This window comes from Labeo rohita, chromosome 14, assembly GCF_022985175.1.
Source record: "Labeo rohita strain BAU-BD-2019 chromosome 14, IGBB_LRoh.1.0, whole genome shotgun sequence".
NCBI classification, from domain to species: domain Eukaryota; kingdom Metazoa; phylum Chordata; class Actinopteri; order Cypriniformes; family Cyprinidae; genus Labeo; species Labeo rohita.
In genome coordinates this window covers 21,098,497-21,110,979 of record NC_066882.1, presented here as the reverse complement: position 1 = coordinate 21,110,979, position 12,483 = coordinate 21,098,497, and the positions used below count along the sequence as shown (strand labels likewise).

The 12,483-nt window shown below is 34.7% G+C and overlaps 1 protein-coding gene across 1 annotated transcript in view; it reads left to right on the top strand.

Moving 5' to 3' along the window:
* The first annotated feature begins 441 nt into the window (after window positions 1-441).
* col23a1a (collagen type XXIII alpha 1 chain a) overlaps window positions 442-12,483 on the top strand; it is a 169,703-nt gene continuing 157,661 nt past the window's right edge. Inside the window, exons 1-2 of the mRNA XM_051127812.1 lie at window positions 442-844; window positions 2,641-2,710. Coding sequence (XP_050983769.1) covers window positions 572-844; window positions 2,641-2,710 — 343 coding nt within the window. The 5' untranslated portion in view covers window positions 442-571. The remainder of the gene's footprint in view (window positions 845-2,640; window positions 2,711-12,483) is intronic.

The window sequence follows — 12,483 nt, the reverse complement described above, 5'->3', positions numbered from 1 at the left end:
AGCATGGGCAAATACATTAAAACTGGCATTATTTGTAGATTTTACTAAGCCTATGTATAGCCGAAAAGATGAAGCTTGACAGTATGGATAACTACTAAGGGAGCGAGATGATCAGAACGCAGACGTAAAGTTTCTTTAAGAAATTGTCGCTCCTCGAGATATTGTATGTATAGGCTCATTCTCACACTGATCCTTCGTCTGGAGAAAACAACCTGAAACAGAAAATCTCACACAGATTGTTCACAGCTGCTTCTGGACGCTCTCCACCAGTCGTTTCACGCTCGCTTCACCCACAAGCACCACGCTGAATGTCAGAGGAATGTGTGTCTCAATACCTAACGACCGCCCTACCTAGACAGCATTCCTATACGTCACAGACGAGCGCAATAGCCCAAAACGCTATTCACTAGGTAGTCCGCCTCCTATGTTTTGAGACGCACACTCATGCTGTTCAAAGCACCGTGTGCTGCTCCGCGCTGCTCAGTCTGACAGGCAGATCTCATCGATCAAGAGCTGATCAATACTAAAAAGTGATCTAACTATCGGAAATTAACCGGAGACTTTTTCCAGCATGGATCAATCTGCGGGCGGAAATACAGAAAGCAAACAGAATGCGGCGAAACCGATTTATCAGCGTTATTTAGTGTCTTTTCCAACCGTAGTGTGTTTAGTGTTATCGCTGAGTTCAGTAGCGCTGTGTTTTCTCATGACTTTCAAAACGCATCAGATAGAGAGCAAGCTCCGCGAGCTGGAGATAAAGATGACTGACATCTGTCAAGAATCACCCAAGGACGTCTCTGTTCCTCAAGAACTGCGGAAATCCATTGAAACACTCTTACAAGAGGCAAGCGCTTTAATTCTCCATAGCGGCAGCATCATCAGTTTGTTACGGTTTACTGTTTCACGTGTTTGTGTCATTTAATTTAGACTCTGTTTAATTCATTTTAAGTTATAATTAATCAAAGCATAGCCTATTTTTTTAGCTGCCAATGTTTTTGAAACGTGCTTAACTAAGTGTAATAACGGCAAATGTACACATTTTTCACCAAGATAAGAAATGTGAAAACACGTCTATCTATCTATCTATCTATCTATCTATCTATCTATCTATCTATCTATCTATCTATCTATCATCTGCCTATCTGTCTATCTATGTATCTTAAATATTATTATAGATTTAAATATAATTCTGCATGTGCCGCAACAGGTGCGTTTATGTGATAAGAGTGATTTGAAAAATAAATAAACATAGTTATGCTAATTTCCATTTATTTTGTTTATACTGGTAGTAAAAATTATTATTCTCGTAATAGTGTACTCATTTAAAAAAAACTAAAGTGAATGCACTGTATGCTTTCCCAATTCATTATTGTTAACCCTTAGCTCTTAAATTTACCATGGTTTTACCACAAATAAAACCAAAAACATGGTTACTACAGTTAAATCATGGTAACCACAAATTAACTGTGATTTTGCTACACTAACCATAGTTTAACCATGGTATTTGTAGTAAAACTGTGGTTATATGGTAATGAATATTAAAAAAAAAACTGGTTACTACACCTTTACTATAGTAAAAGCATGGTTAATATTCGTAAGGGAAGAATTGCTGAATATATATCTCTTTTGCTCACTAAGCCTGTGTTTATTTGATCCAAAGTACAGCAAAAACACTAAAATTTTGAAATAGTTTTACTATTTAAAATAGCTGTTTTCCATTTGAATATATTTTAAAATATAATTTACTGCTGTGATTTCAAAGCTGATTTTTTTGCATCATTAGTCCAGTCCCTTGATCCTTTAGAAATGAGCTGAGAAGATTTTTTTCAGGTTTCTTTGATGAATAGAAAGTTCAGAAGAGCAGCATTTTATCTAAAATAGAAATCTTTTGTAACATTATAAATGTCTTTATCATCACTTTTGATCAATTTAAAGCATCCTTGCTATATAAAAGTAATAAAAATGTCTATAACCCCCCCTCCAAAAATAGACAAAAAAACAAACAAACAAACAAAAAACAATACTGACGTCCAAGCTTTTGATGGTATAGTGTATAATGTTACAAAAGCCTTTTTTTTTTTCAAATAAATGCTGATCTTTGGGTGTTTCTATTCATCAGAAAATCCTGAAAACAATGTACTTACCTGTTTTAAATATTGATAATAATAATAATCAAATGTTTTGAACAGCAAATCAGCATCATCATGTGACACTGAAGACAGGAGTACTGATGCTGAAAATTTAGCTTTGATCACAGGGATAAATTACGTTATAAAATACATTTAAATAGAAAACTGTTACTTTAAATAGTAAAAAATATTTCAAAATTTCTGTACTTTAGATCAAATAAATACAGGCTTGCTGAGCAGAAGAGACTTCTTTAAAAAGCATTAGAAATCGTACTGTTCAAAAACTTTTGACTGGTAGTGTATGTATAGTTTATCAGTAAATTGTAATATATTAAATTACGTAAAAACAACATATATTACAAACATGAGAAACAGAATAACGTGTCTCTCTAATATTCAGATTACTGCGCAATCAATATTGATTTATTAATATCTGATTCTTAAAATTTGACCTTTCATCTACCTCACATTTACATAATTAGTTTCCTCCTTGTTGTTTATCACATTTCAGAGGCTGACCGACGCGATGCCGAAGTTGCGTGTGGCGAGAGACGTGACTCAAGACTGCAACTGTCCTCCAGGTACGTCCATGAATCTGCTGTCATAAGGGTCTGTACAGTTGCAAAACATGGGAACATCACTCCGGGATGAAACCTGATAGAAGCCGTGATAAATTCATCAATGTCTTATTTTTGAACAGCGATTGCAAAACTTAGATGTGGATGAGAAGAGAGTAAATCAGTTGCAGATGGACAGACTGGAGGACTGAAAGTGCAGGTTTTAGAGATTTGTAGATCAGATTTGCGACTAATTAAGGAATATTACATTCTGATTGGTCAATTTAAGCATTTTGCAACCACTGGATAATGATTATATGAACTCATATAATCAGCCTTTCATTCTTGTAGAGTTTATTTCAGTGAAAATGTTGGCTGACTGGACTCGGGACGTCAAACCAGCCCTAAAACTTTGAATAAACAACTCGGTTTCTTAAGGCAATTACAAATTGCCATAATTATAGATCACTTTACACAGCTCTGTGCATTTCCAATTGTGATTTTAAATACAGAGCGAAGGAGACAATGCAGAGCTGTTGCATATTGATGAATTGATGGTTGCGGAGAGTTTTTTTGGCTCCTGTGTCTCAAAATGTGGCTGTTAAACATGGGGTTGGCGGTAACTTGAGTTTGGGTGCATTGAGAAACTTTTTCTTTGTCACAATCACTCTTTACATGGAGTCATGGTGCTTATAAAATCCAGTGTTTCCATAAATGCATGCGGGTTCACATCTGAGGGGAACTATCGATGTCGCAGGACAAGAGGGAGGTCATAAGCATCTGTTTATAGGTTCTGAGCGTGAGTGTGTGTGTGAAGGGGCCCCAAGTATGCGTCTGTGTGAGTGTGTATTTCTGTTTGTTTGTGTGGGTAGTGCCGCAGAAGGCCCAACAGAGGCACCGAACTGTAAGGTGAGACCCTTTCATTTTAGAAGCAATGGTTGCCACCTGAAACCTGAAGCATTTTGAGCGGTCCTGGCAGGCGGGATCAGAGGGAGAAGTATTTCTGTCTCTACAACAGACATGAGCTCAAAGCTCGCAAAGCCACTGGGCAGGTTATAGTGTCGCCCCCTGCAGGAGCTGCTTGGAAGGACACTGATGAGAGGAATAGGTTAAAACCTGAATGACTTTATTTTGTCCATGGAGCGCAAAAGTTGATTCGATTTTTTTTCCCATGCACTTGCAATTAATTAAGCTTTTTTAAGCTTGAAGAAGGATGCAAAAACACCATAAATGTATGATTAAAGTGCGTATTTTCTGTCTTCTGAAGCCATACGATAGCTCTGTGTGAGAAACAGAATTAAATTTGAGAAAAAATTACTTGAAAGGACATTTAAAGGATAGGCTTTTAAACCCTTTTCAACCTTATTTTATTGTTTATTATTTTTCATTCTGCTTTTATGGAAAACTATAATTTTTATTATTATTTTATTATTATTATTATTGTGATTTTTTGCCATCATGTTTTATTATGAAAGCCTTAGTAAAATATCAGACTGCTTTTATTTTATTTTATTTTATTTTATTGTGAAAGCCTTTGACAACCCAGACCTTAAAATTGTAATATAAAAATTATAAAAATACTTTGTGAAATGTACAGTAATATATATATATATAATATTAGACTGCTTTAATTTAGAGAATGCTGTTTTTTAACCCCTACCTTATTATTATTATTATTATTATTATTATATAGTGATTCTTTGTCATCATGTTTTATTATGAAAGCCTTTGACAACTTATACCTTAAAAATTAGATTTTAAATATTATTAAAATGTTTTTGTGAAATACATATTGAAATATCAGACTGCTATTTATTTATGGGATTTTTTACATTATTTTTTAATTTGAAAGTCTTTGACAACCCAGACCCTAAAAATTAAATTTAAAAATTATGAAAACGTTTTGTGAAAAATATAGTAAAATATAAGACTGCTTTAATGTGGAGAATGCTGTACTTTTTTAATCCATACATTATTATTATTATTATTATTATTATTATTATTATTATTATTATTATTATTATTATTATTTATAAAGGGTTTTTTTTGGCCATCATGTTTTATTATGAAAGCTTTTGACAACCCATACCTCAAAAATTTGAGATAAAAAATAATTGAAATGTTTTCAGAAATATTTTTATAAATAAAATTATCAGTCTGCTTTAATTTGGAGAATGCTTTATTTATTTATTTATTTATTTTAGCGATTTTTGCCATTATTATTTATTGTAAAAGACTTTGATGACCCAGACTTTAAAAATGTAATTTAAAAAAATTATTAAAATGTTTTGTGAAATATATAGAAAATATCAGTCTGCTTTAATTTGGTGAATGCTATATTTTTTAACCCATATCTTAATATTATTATTATTATAGGGCTTTTTGCTATTATTATTGATTGTGAAAGCTTTTGACAACTCAAAAACACAATTGGATTAAAAAATGATTAATTCTAATCACCATTATTATAAATATTTTTATAATAACTATTATTGAACACACCCCTGAAGAGTTGCATTTTAAAAATAGTAAAATTTTGACCATGCTAACCAAAATTGTAATGTTTTTTTCCCCCCACTTTCTAATTTTATCACTTGCAGGACTTGCAGTAGGTCCCTGTCATGTCTTTCCCCATAACCACATAGCATCTTTCATTTCTTCTTCCTCTATTCATTTCCACGGCGGAGTGAGTTCTCCCTAATTACCTGTCGACTGAGCTGGTTGTCCTTGCGTGCTAAACGATTCCCCATCTGTTATCACCCATTCCCACCAAACACCAGGCCCTGTTTGACAACAAGCTGTACCTCTCAAATGAAAGCACGAGAGGTCTTTACCTCGGTCACATCTCTCCGTCTCATTTTTCAGACTTGCATGTTCTCCTTCACTCTATTTAGTCCTTGGAAAGGTTGGACAAGGTCAGGGACACATTTCTCCCCTTTCCTACATTCATCGCCCCAAGGATTTATTGTCTTTCGTCACCCTTTTTTCAGAGTCGTCACCGTGCAACACGCACAAGTCTGTTCAGGAAACATCTGAGCTGTAGGTGCGGTGTGTGTTTTGTAGTGACTGACTGAAGACACAAGTCTCTTCGTCTTGTTTAATGCCCAATTAATTTTAGGAAACGCTGATTAATTTATTTGTTTTTGACTTTGTTTAAATGGACTAGATTTATCAGTGTCAAATTTGTTGTGTATAGCCATCCTGTAGCTCAAACACTACAGAACTGCATTAGGAATGTGGGTTGAGTTTCCAGAGAATGCATGAATTGATAAAATGTGTTTCTTGAATGCAATGTAAATCGCTTTAGAAAAAAGCATGCCAAATGCGTAAATATAAATGCATTCCAGGTTTTGCCTAGTCTCAGCCTTAAAAGTCATGCTCATGGACCACCTGCTAAAAAATCTTCTGCATGCTGCACAGAAAAATAACAAACATTTCTTGATCTGGCCTCAAATCTGATTTGCTGCCTGGTATCTAAACAATGCTTTATAGCATTAAATCTGTTCCTGTAGCTCAAACAGCAGAGAATGCTACTGATATACAAGGATTGAGAGTTTGACCAAAGGAAAAGTTCACCAAAAAATTAAAACTTATTCTCCCTCGGTCCATTCAAGATGTAAATGAGTTTGTTTCTTCATCAGCTTTGGAGAATTGTACATTACATCACTTGCTCATCAGTGGATCCTTTGCAGTGAATGGGTGCCGTCAGAATGAGAGTACAAACAGCTGATAAAAACATCACAGTAATCCACTAAAACTAAAACTATGCAGTTTGCATGTTAGTCAAATAAATTTTCAATCAAAAAAATGTGACTGGACTGTGCTTCATTGACGTCAAATCATACATGTGTGCAAACGTGCAACTGGAAACGCAAGCTCATTCATAGAAGTTCAAGTTTGGTGAACTTTGACCTGTCTTTGCATGCTCAAAGTCTTAAGTGGATGGCCAGTGTGGCAGCATTTACTCATAGTCACAGTTGTGTGGAGCACATCAAAGCACAGCTGAAAGTATTGGATATCTATGAACTCTTCCTAACAGTAAGATACAGCGTTTCATATTTCGCCTGCTGGAGATTACAATATCAAACACTAGTGAATAATTGATCTTGGACTTGCTAATGACTGTAAGTGGTATTAACATACAAAAGGTGTCAGAAAGGCTTAATCAGGATGGGTTTTTAGCAGCGCTCAGAAATCAGAGAGGGTTTTGGGTGTGGCAGCGGGATCTGATGGACTCAGCACTGTATTTACTTTCATCCCTCCAAAAGGTCCGGCTTAAAATATCCGGCCAGGGCATGTGCATATGTGTAATATCTCACTAGGAAGTGGTGCAATTAGATACGCTGCCCACGGCTGTGCAAAAGAGATGGGACGTGCAACAAGGAATTCAGACTTTCCTTCTGTTGTACACGTACATGTACTCACACTTGTGTAGTTGTATGCGATAATGAACATGCACAATCTGTGCCGAACCGCTATATAAAGCAGTGCTGGTTTTGCTTCAGGAACTATTTTACATTGGATGTCAAGTGGAGACACTTGTGATTTTTATAAAGTAAACATAAGAGTCACTTATTATGTACTGTATTATGTTAGAAAAATTCAAGATGAGCACTGGGTGGACCAGTGCACCTTAGGTTCATATGGAAGCCTGTTTAAACCACTGAATAAAATATAGAAAAAGGTATTTCAACTTTTTATCTCACAATTCTGACTTTTTTCTCACAATTGTGAGTTTGCATCTCACAGACGTTTTTTTCTCAGAACTGAAAGATAAAAACCTTTATATCAAGTTTATATTGTGCATTTCTGACTCACAATTCTGACTTTTTTCCCACAAATTTGACTTTTTTCGTACAATTGCGAGTTTATATCTCACGTTTCTGACTTTTTTCTCGTAATTCTGACTTTTTCTCTGAATTCTGAATATTTCAAGTTGAGCACTGGCTGGACCAATGCACCTTAGGTTTATATGGAAGCCCGTTTCCACCACCAAATAAAAAATAAAAAAGGTATTGCAACTTTTTATTTCAATACAATTGTGAATTTGCATCTCGCAATTCTGATGTTTTCTTTTTTTCAGAACTGTATGATATAAACCTGCAGTTGGGAGTTATAAAGTCAGAGTTGTCTAATATAAAGTCAGAATTGTATGATATAAACCTGCAGTTGGGAGTTATAAAGTCAGAGTTGTCTAATATAAAGTCAGAATTGTATGATATAAACTCACAATTCTTTTTTCTTCACAATTCTGACTTTTTTCTTACAATTGCAAGTTTATGTCAGGCAATTCTGATATTTTTTCTCGCAAATTTGACTTGTTTATATCTCACATTTCTGACTTCTTTCTCACAATTCTTACTTTTTTCTTATAATTGCAAGTTTGTATGACGCAATCGTGACTTATTTTCTAGCAATTCTGACTTTTTTCTTACAATTTTGAGTTTATTTTCTCACAATTTTGACTTTTTTCTAACTATTCTGACTCTTTTTTACAATTACGGGTTTACATCTTGTATTTCTGACTTTTTTCTCGCAATTCTGACATTTTTCTTACAATTGCGAGTTTATATCATGCAATTCTGACTTTTATTCACAATTCTGACATTTTCTTACAATTGCAACTTTATATCTTGCAATTCTGACTTTTTTTTTCGCAAATCTGTCTTTTTTCGTACAACTGCCAGTTTATATCTCACAATTCTGACTTTTTTCTTACAATTGCAAGTTTATATCATGCAATTCTGACTTTTTTCTCACAATTTTGTCTTTTTTCGTACAATTGTGAGTTTATATCTCGCAATTCTGACTTGTTTTCTTACAACTGCAATTTTATATCTCACAATTCTGACTTTTTTCTTACAATTGCAAGTTTCTATTATGCGATTCTGACTGTTTTCTCACAATTTTGTCTTTTTTCGTACAATTGTGAGTTTATATCTTGCAATTCTGACTTTTTTACTTACAATTGCAAGTTTATATCTTGCAAATCTGACTTTATAAACTCGCAATTTCGAGTTTATATCTCACAATCCTGAGAAATAAAATCTCAGAATTATGGGACAATAAGTAATTTCATTTTTATTTAGTGATGGAAACAGGTTTCCATAGGTTTACATTTTTTTTTTTATGTTTACATGTTTAAATGTAAGTTTAAATGTGTAAAATATGATTCACCAGAATTTTGGGGAGCTGATTCACCTGATATTTATATGCTTTTTAATGTAACTGGTGTGTTATACAATATTTGTAATACGTACTATATGTATTATTTGCTATTATTCTTGATATTATTTGGTAATATTTAAAGGTTCAATATCCTGTTTAATAAAAAAAGATTCAAAAATAGATTCTTACAATTATTTCATTTGTCAGGCTGTACAGAGTTAAAATTCAAACTACTTTATTTATTTATTTAATAAATATTTATGAATATTACTGTTGGCATACAGCATGTTTTCCCCTTCTGTCTTGCATTTTTGGGCCACGACCCACTAATTGAAAATCATTTAATGTTAAGCTATCATTTACATTACTGGTAATATTGAGCACTTGTATTCTGACAGCAGTCAAAATGACTAAGCAGGTTAAGAGGAGCAAAGGATGTCTGTATGGGTGGTATGACGGGCCCCTCAACCACACCAAATCTATATGGTTTGCCTCAGTGTTCACCTTCACTCGTCTTTCAACAGGCATCTTATTAAAGTTTGCTTTGTAAAACCACACTCTTTGCATTTTTCCCTGTGAAAAATAAACAGCTCACGGGCCTGTTGGTGTAAAGCGGAGGTCTGAAACAGAGTCTAAATACTTCAACCGTACCGACCCCAAACGCTTATAAAACATTCCTAGCTATCGGTTCACTGGGGCAGGTGCTGTGCTCAGATTTATGGTTTACAAACAACATGAAACTGTTTCAGATGCATTTAACTTCTTAATTGTGACATATAAGTGGAAAATAAAGTATGAGTGACATTCAGATAAAAGTAAATATATTTTAAAAATGTGGTTTATCCAAATGAACGTGTAGAAATATTATTTACAAAAGTCATTTTCAAGGCTCACACTGCAATAAAAATAATAATCAAATAAAAATAAATAAACGTTTTAAATTAAATATTTCCATAATTTTAATTATACTGTATACTATAATATTTTATAACTATAACTATTTTTTAAAGCACTGATCAGTTGATTTAGATTAGAAAATTGCGTGTGATGTTTTATTGCCTGTAACTGTGTTTTAACGTCATTTGGGCTAAACAAATAATTGTGAACACAATATTATCTCAGTATATCTCACCATTTTTGTCTGCAGGGTTGTACTGTACAAGGAGTGTGATTTGTCTTTGGTACGGAGGAGATTTGCAGTGTGGCATCTCAAACAGTCTCTCAGCATAGCTTGCAGTATTAACTAAAATAGAAGGCTCTGCTAACCCTCATGTGCCTGATGACCTTTACGGTCCCAGAGTTCATGGCTGATAATGGGGCGAATTTATTAAAGCTTGTCTCTTTTTTAAGACCCAACAAAGACAGCATGGAAAATTAATTTTGTACGACACTCTTGTGCAGTGGATTGGATAGCTTAGCCTCATATAGAATGATGAAACCTCATATAGAAAGGTTTCAGTACTGGCATTTTTAATTATTGTTAAAAATGATTTAATTTGATCAGATTTGTGACCACGTGTGGGCCGCATTCCAGACTCGCGTTCCCCCGTGTGGAGTCTGACACAGTGCTCTTACTGTAGGTCACAAAATTCCAGTGCGCCAAGGTGTTGCTGGGAACAAGAGGCGCGGGTGGGGGAATGGAAGTGATTATATTGTGTTAAGTTTCATTATTGGGAGTTACAGGTGACATGGAAAGTTGCCATTAAATTTAACGAGGGAGAGCGTGAAAAACGGTTAACACTTTACGCTTGTGTGCATCAGTTGCTTTGAGAGGCTTACCACCTTCACACAATGGATTCTCCTTGAACTCCCACCTTGAACCTGATCTCAGGTCTGCATCTGTATACAGCTGCCTGTTACTGCTATCAGCACTTCTAACTTTCTCTTAGGGCTTGGAGAAATGGCAAAGAACCACAATATACAGTTGATGTCAAAAGTTTACATACACCTTGCAGAAGCTACAAAATGTTCATTATTTTATCAAATAAAGAGGGATCATACAAAATGCATGTTATTTTTTATTTAGTACTGACCTGAATAAGACTTTGCACACAAAAGATGTTTACATATAGTCCTCAAAAGTTCAAAAGTTTACAAACACTTGATTCTTAATACTGTGTTGTTACCTGAATGATCCACAGCTGTGTTTTTTTGTTTAGTGATAGTTGTTCATGAGCCCCTTGTTTGTCCTGAACAGTTAAGCTGCCAGCTGTTTTTCAGAAAAATCCTTCAGGTTCCACAAATTCTTTGTTTTTTTCAGCATTTTTGTGTATTTGAACCCTTTCCAACAATGAATGTATGATTTTGAGATCCACCTTTTCACACTCAGGACAACTGAGGGACTCATGCAACTGTTACAGAAGGTTCAAAAACTCACTGATGCTCCAGAAGGAAACACGATGCATTAAGGGGTTAAAACTTTTGGAATTTTAAGATCAGGGTAAATTCAACTTATTTTGTCTTTAGGGAAACATGTAAGTATCTTCTGTAGCATCTGAAGGGCAGTACTAAATGAAAAAAGTATGATATTTAGGCAAAATAAGAAAAATGTACACATCTTCATTCTGTTCAAAAGTTTTCACCCCCTGGCTCTTATCGTGCTTTCTTCTGGAGCATCAGTGAGTGTTTGAACCTTCTGTAATAGTTGCATATGAGTCCCTCAGTTGTCCTAAATGTGAAAAGATGGATCTGAAAATCATACAGTCATTGCTGGAAAGTGTTCAAACTACACAAAAACGCTGAAAAACCAAAGAATTTGGAAAAGAAGAAATTGTTGAAAAAAGTTATTATTGTTTTCTTTTCCTGGTGAAAAAAACAGCATATGCTGGTTAGGTGTGTTTTGATGCTGGTTTAAGCTGGTCCTTTGCTGGTTTATGCTGGTCTTAGCTGGTTATGTTGCTGGTCAAAGATCATCTTAAACCAGCAAAGGACCAGCTTAAACCAGCATCAAAACATACCTACCAGCATATGCTGTTTTTTTCACCAGGGCTGCGCACAAAGTATTCTCGTAGCTTCGTAACGTTATGGTTGAATCACTGATGTCACATGGACTATTTTATGTCCCTACTACCTTTCCAGCCTTTAACGTGGTAGTTGCATTGCTGTCTATGCAGGGTCAGAACGCTCTCGGATTTCATCAAAAATATCTTAATTTGTGTTCTGAAGATGAACGAAGGTCTTACAGGTTTGGAATGACATGAGGGTGACTAATTAAGGACAGAAATTTCATAATTCAAGTTGTGAACTGTGTGAAATGCATTCATTTTTTAATTTTTTTGTTGTTGTTATTGAGCTGAAACATTTGTTTTTAGTATAAAATTAATAACGAAGGAAATGAATGTGTGATAGATCTCAAGGATGCAAACATGGCAAAGCGCAAGCTGGCTTTTAATCTGCGACAAAGCTTTTAACCTAAAATGTCCCTGATGTTAATATGAAAGCCCAAATGCTGTCCTGGCTTCTCTCTCACTCTTTCTCAGTCAGCTGTCACAGCATGAATGACACAGCGATATCTGAGATCTTATTACTTGCTTTTAATGAACATAAACTGAAAACATGCCGCTGGACTTCACGTGCATGTCTCTGATATCGCTCTCATCCAGCACTCACACACCTGTCTCTCCTGGTCG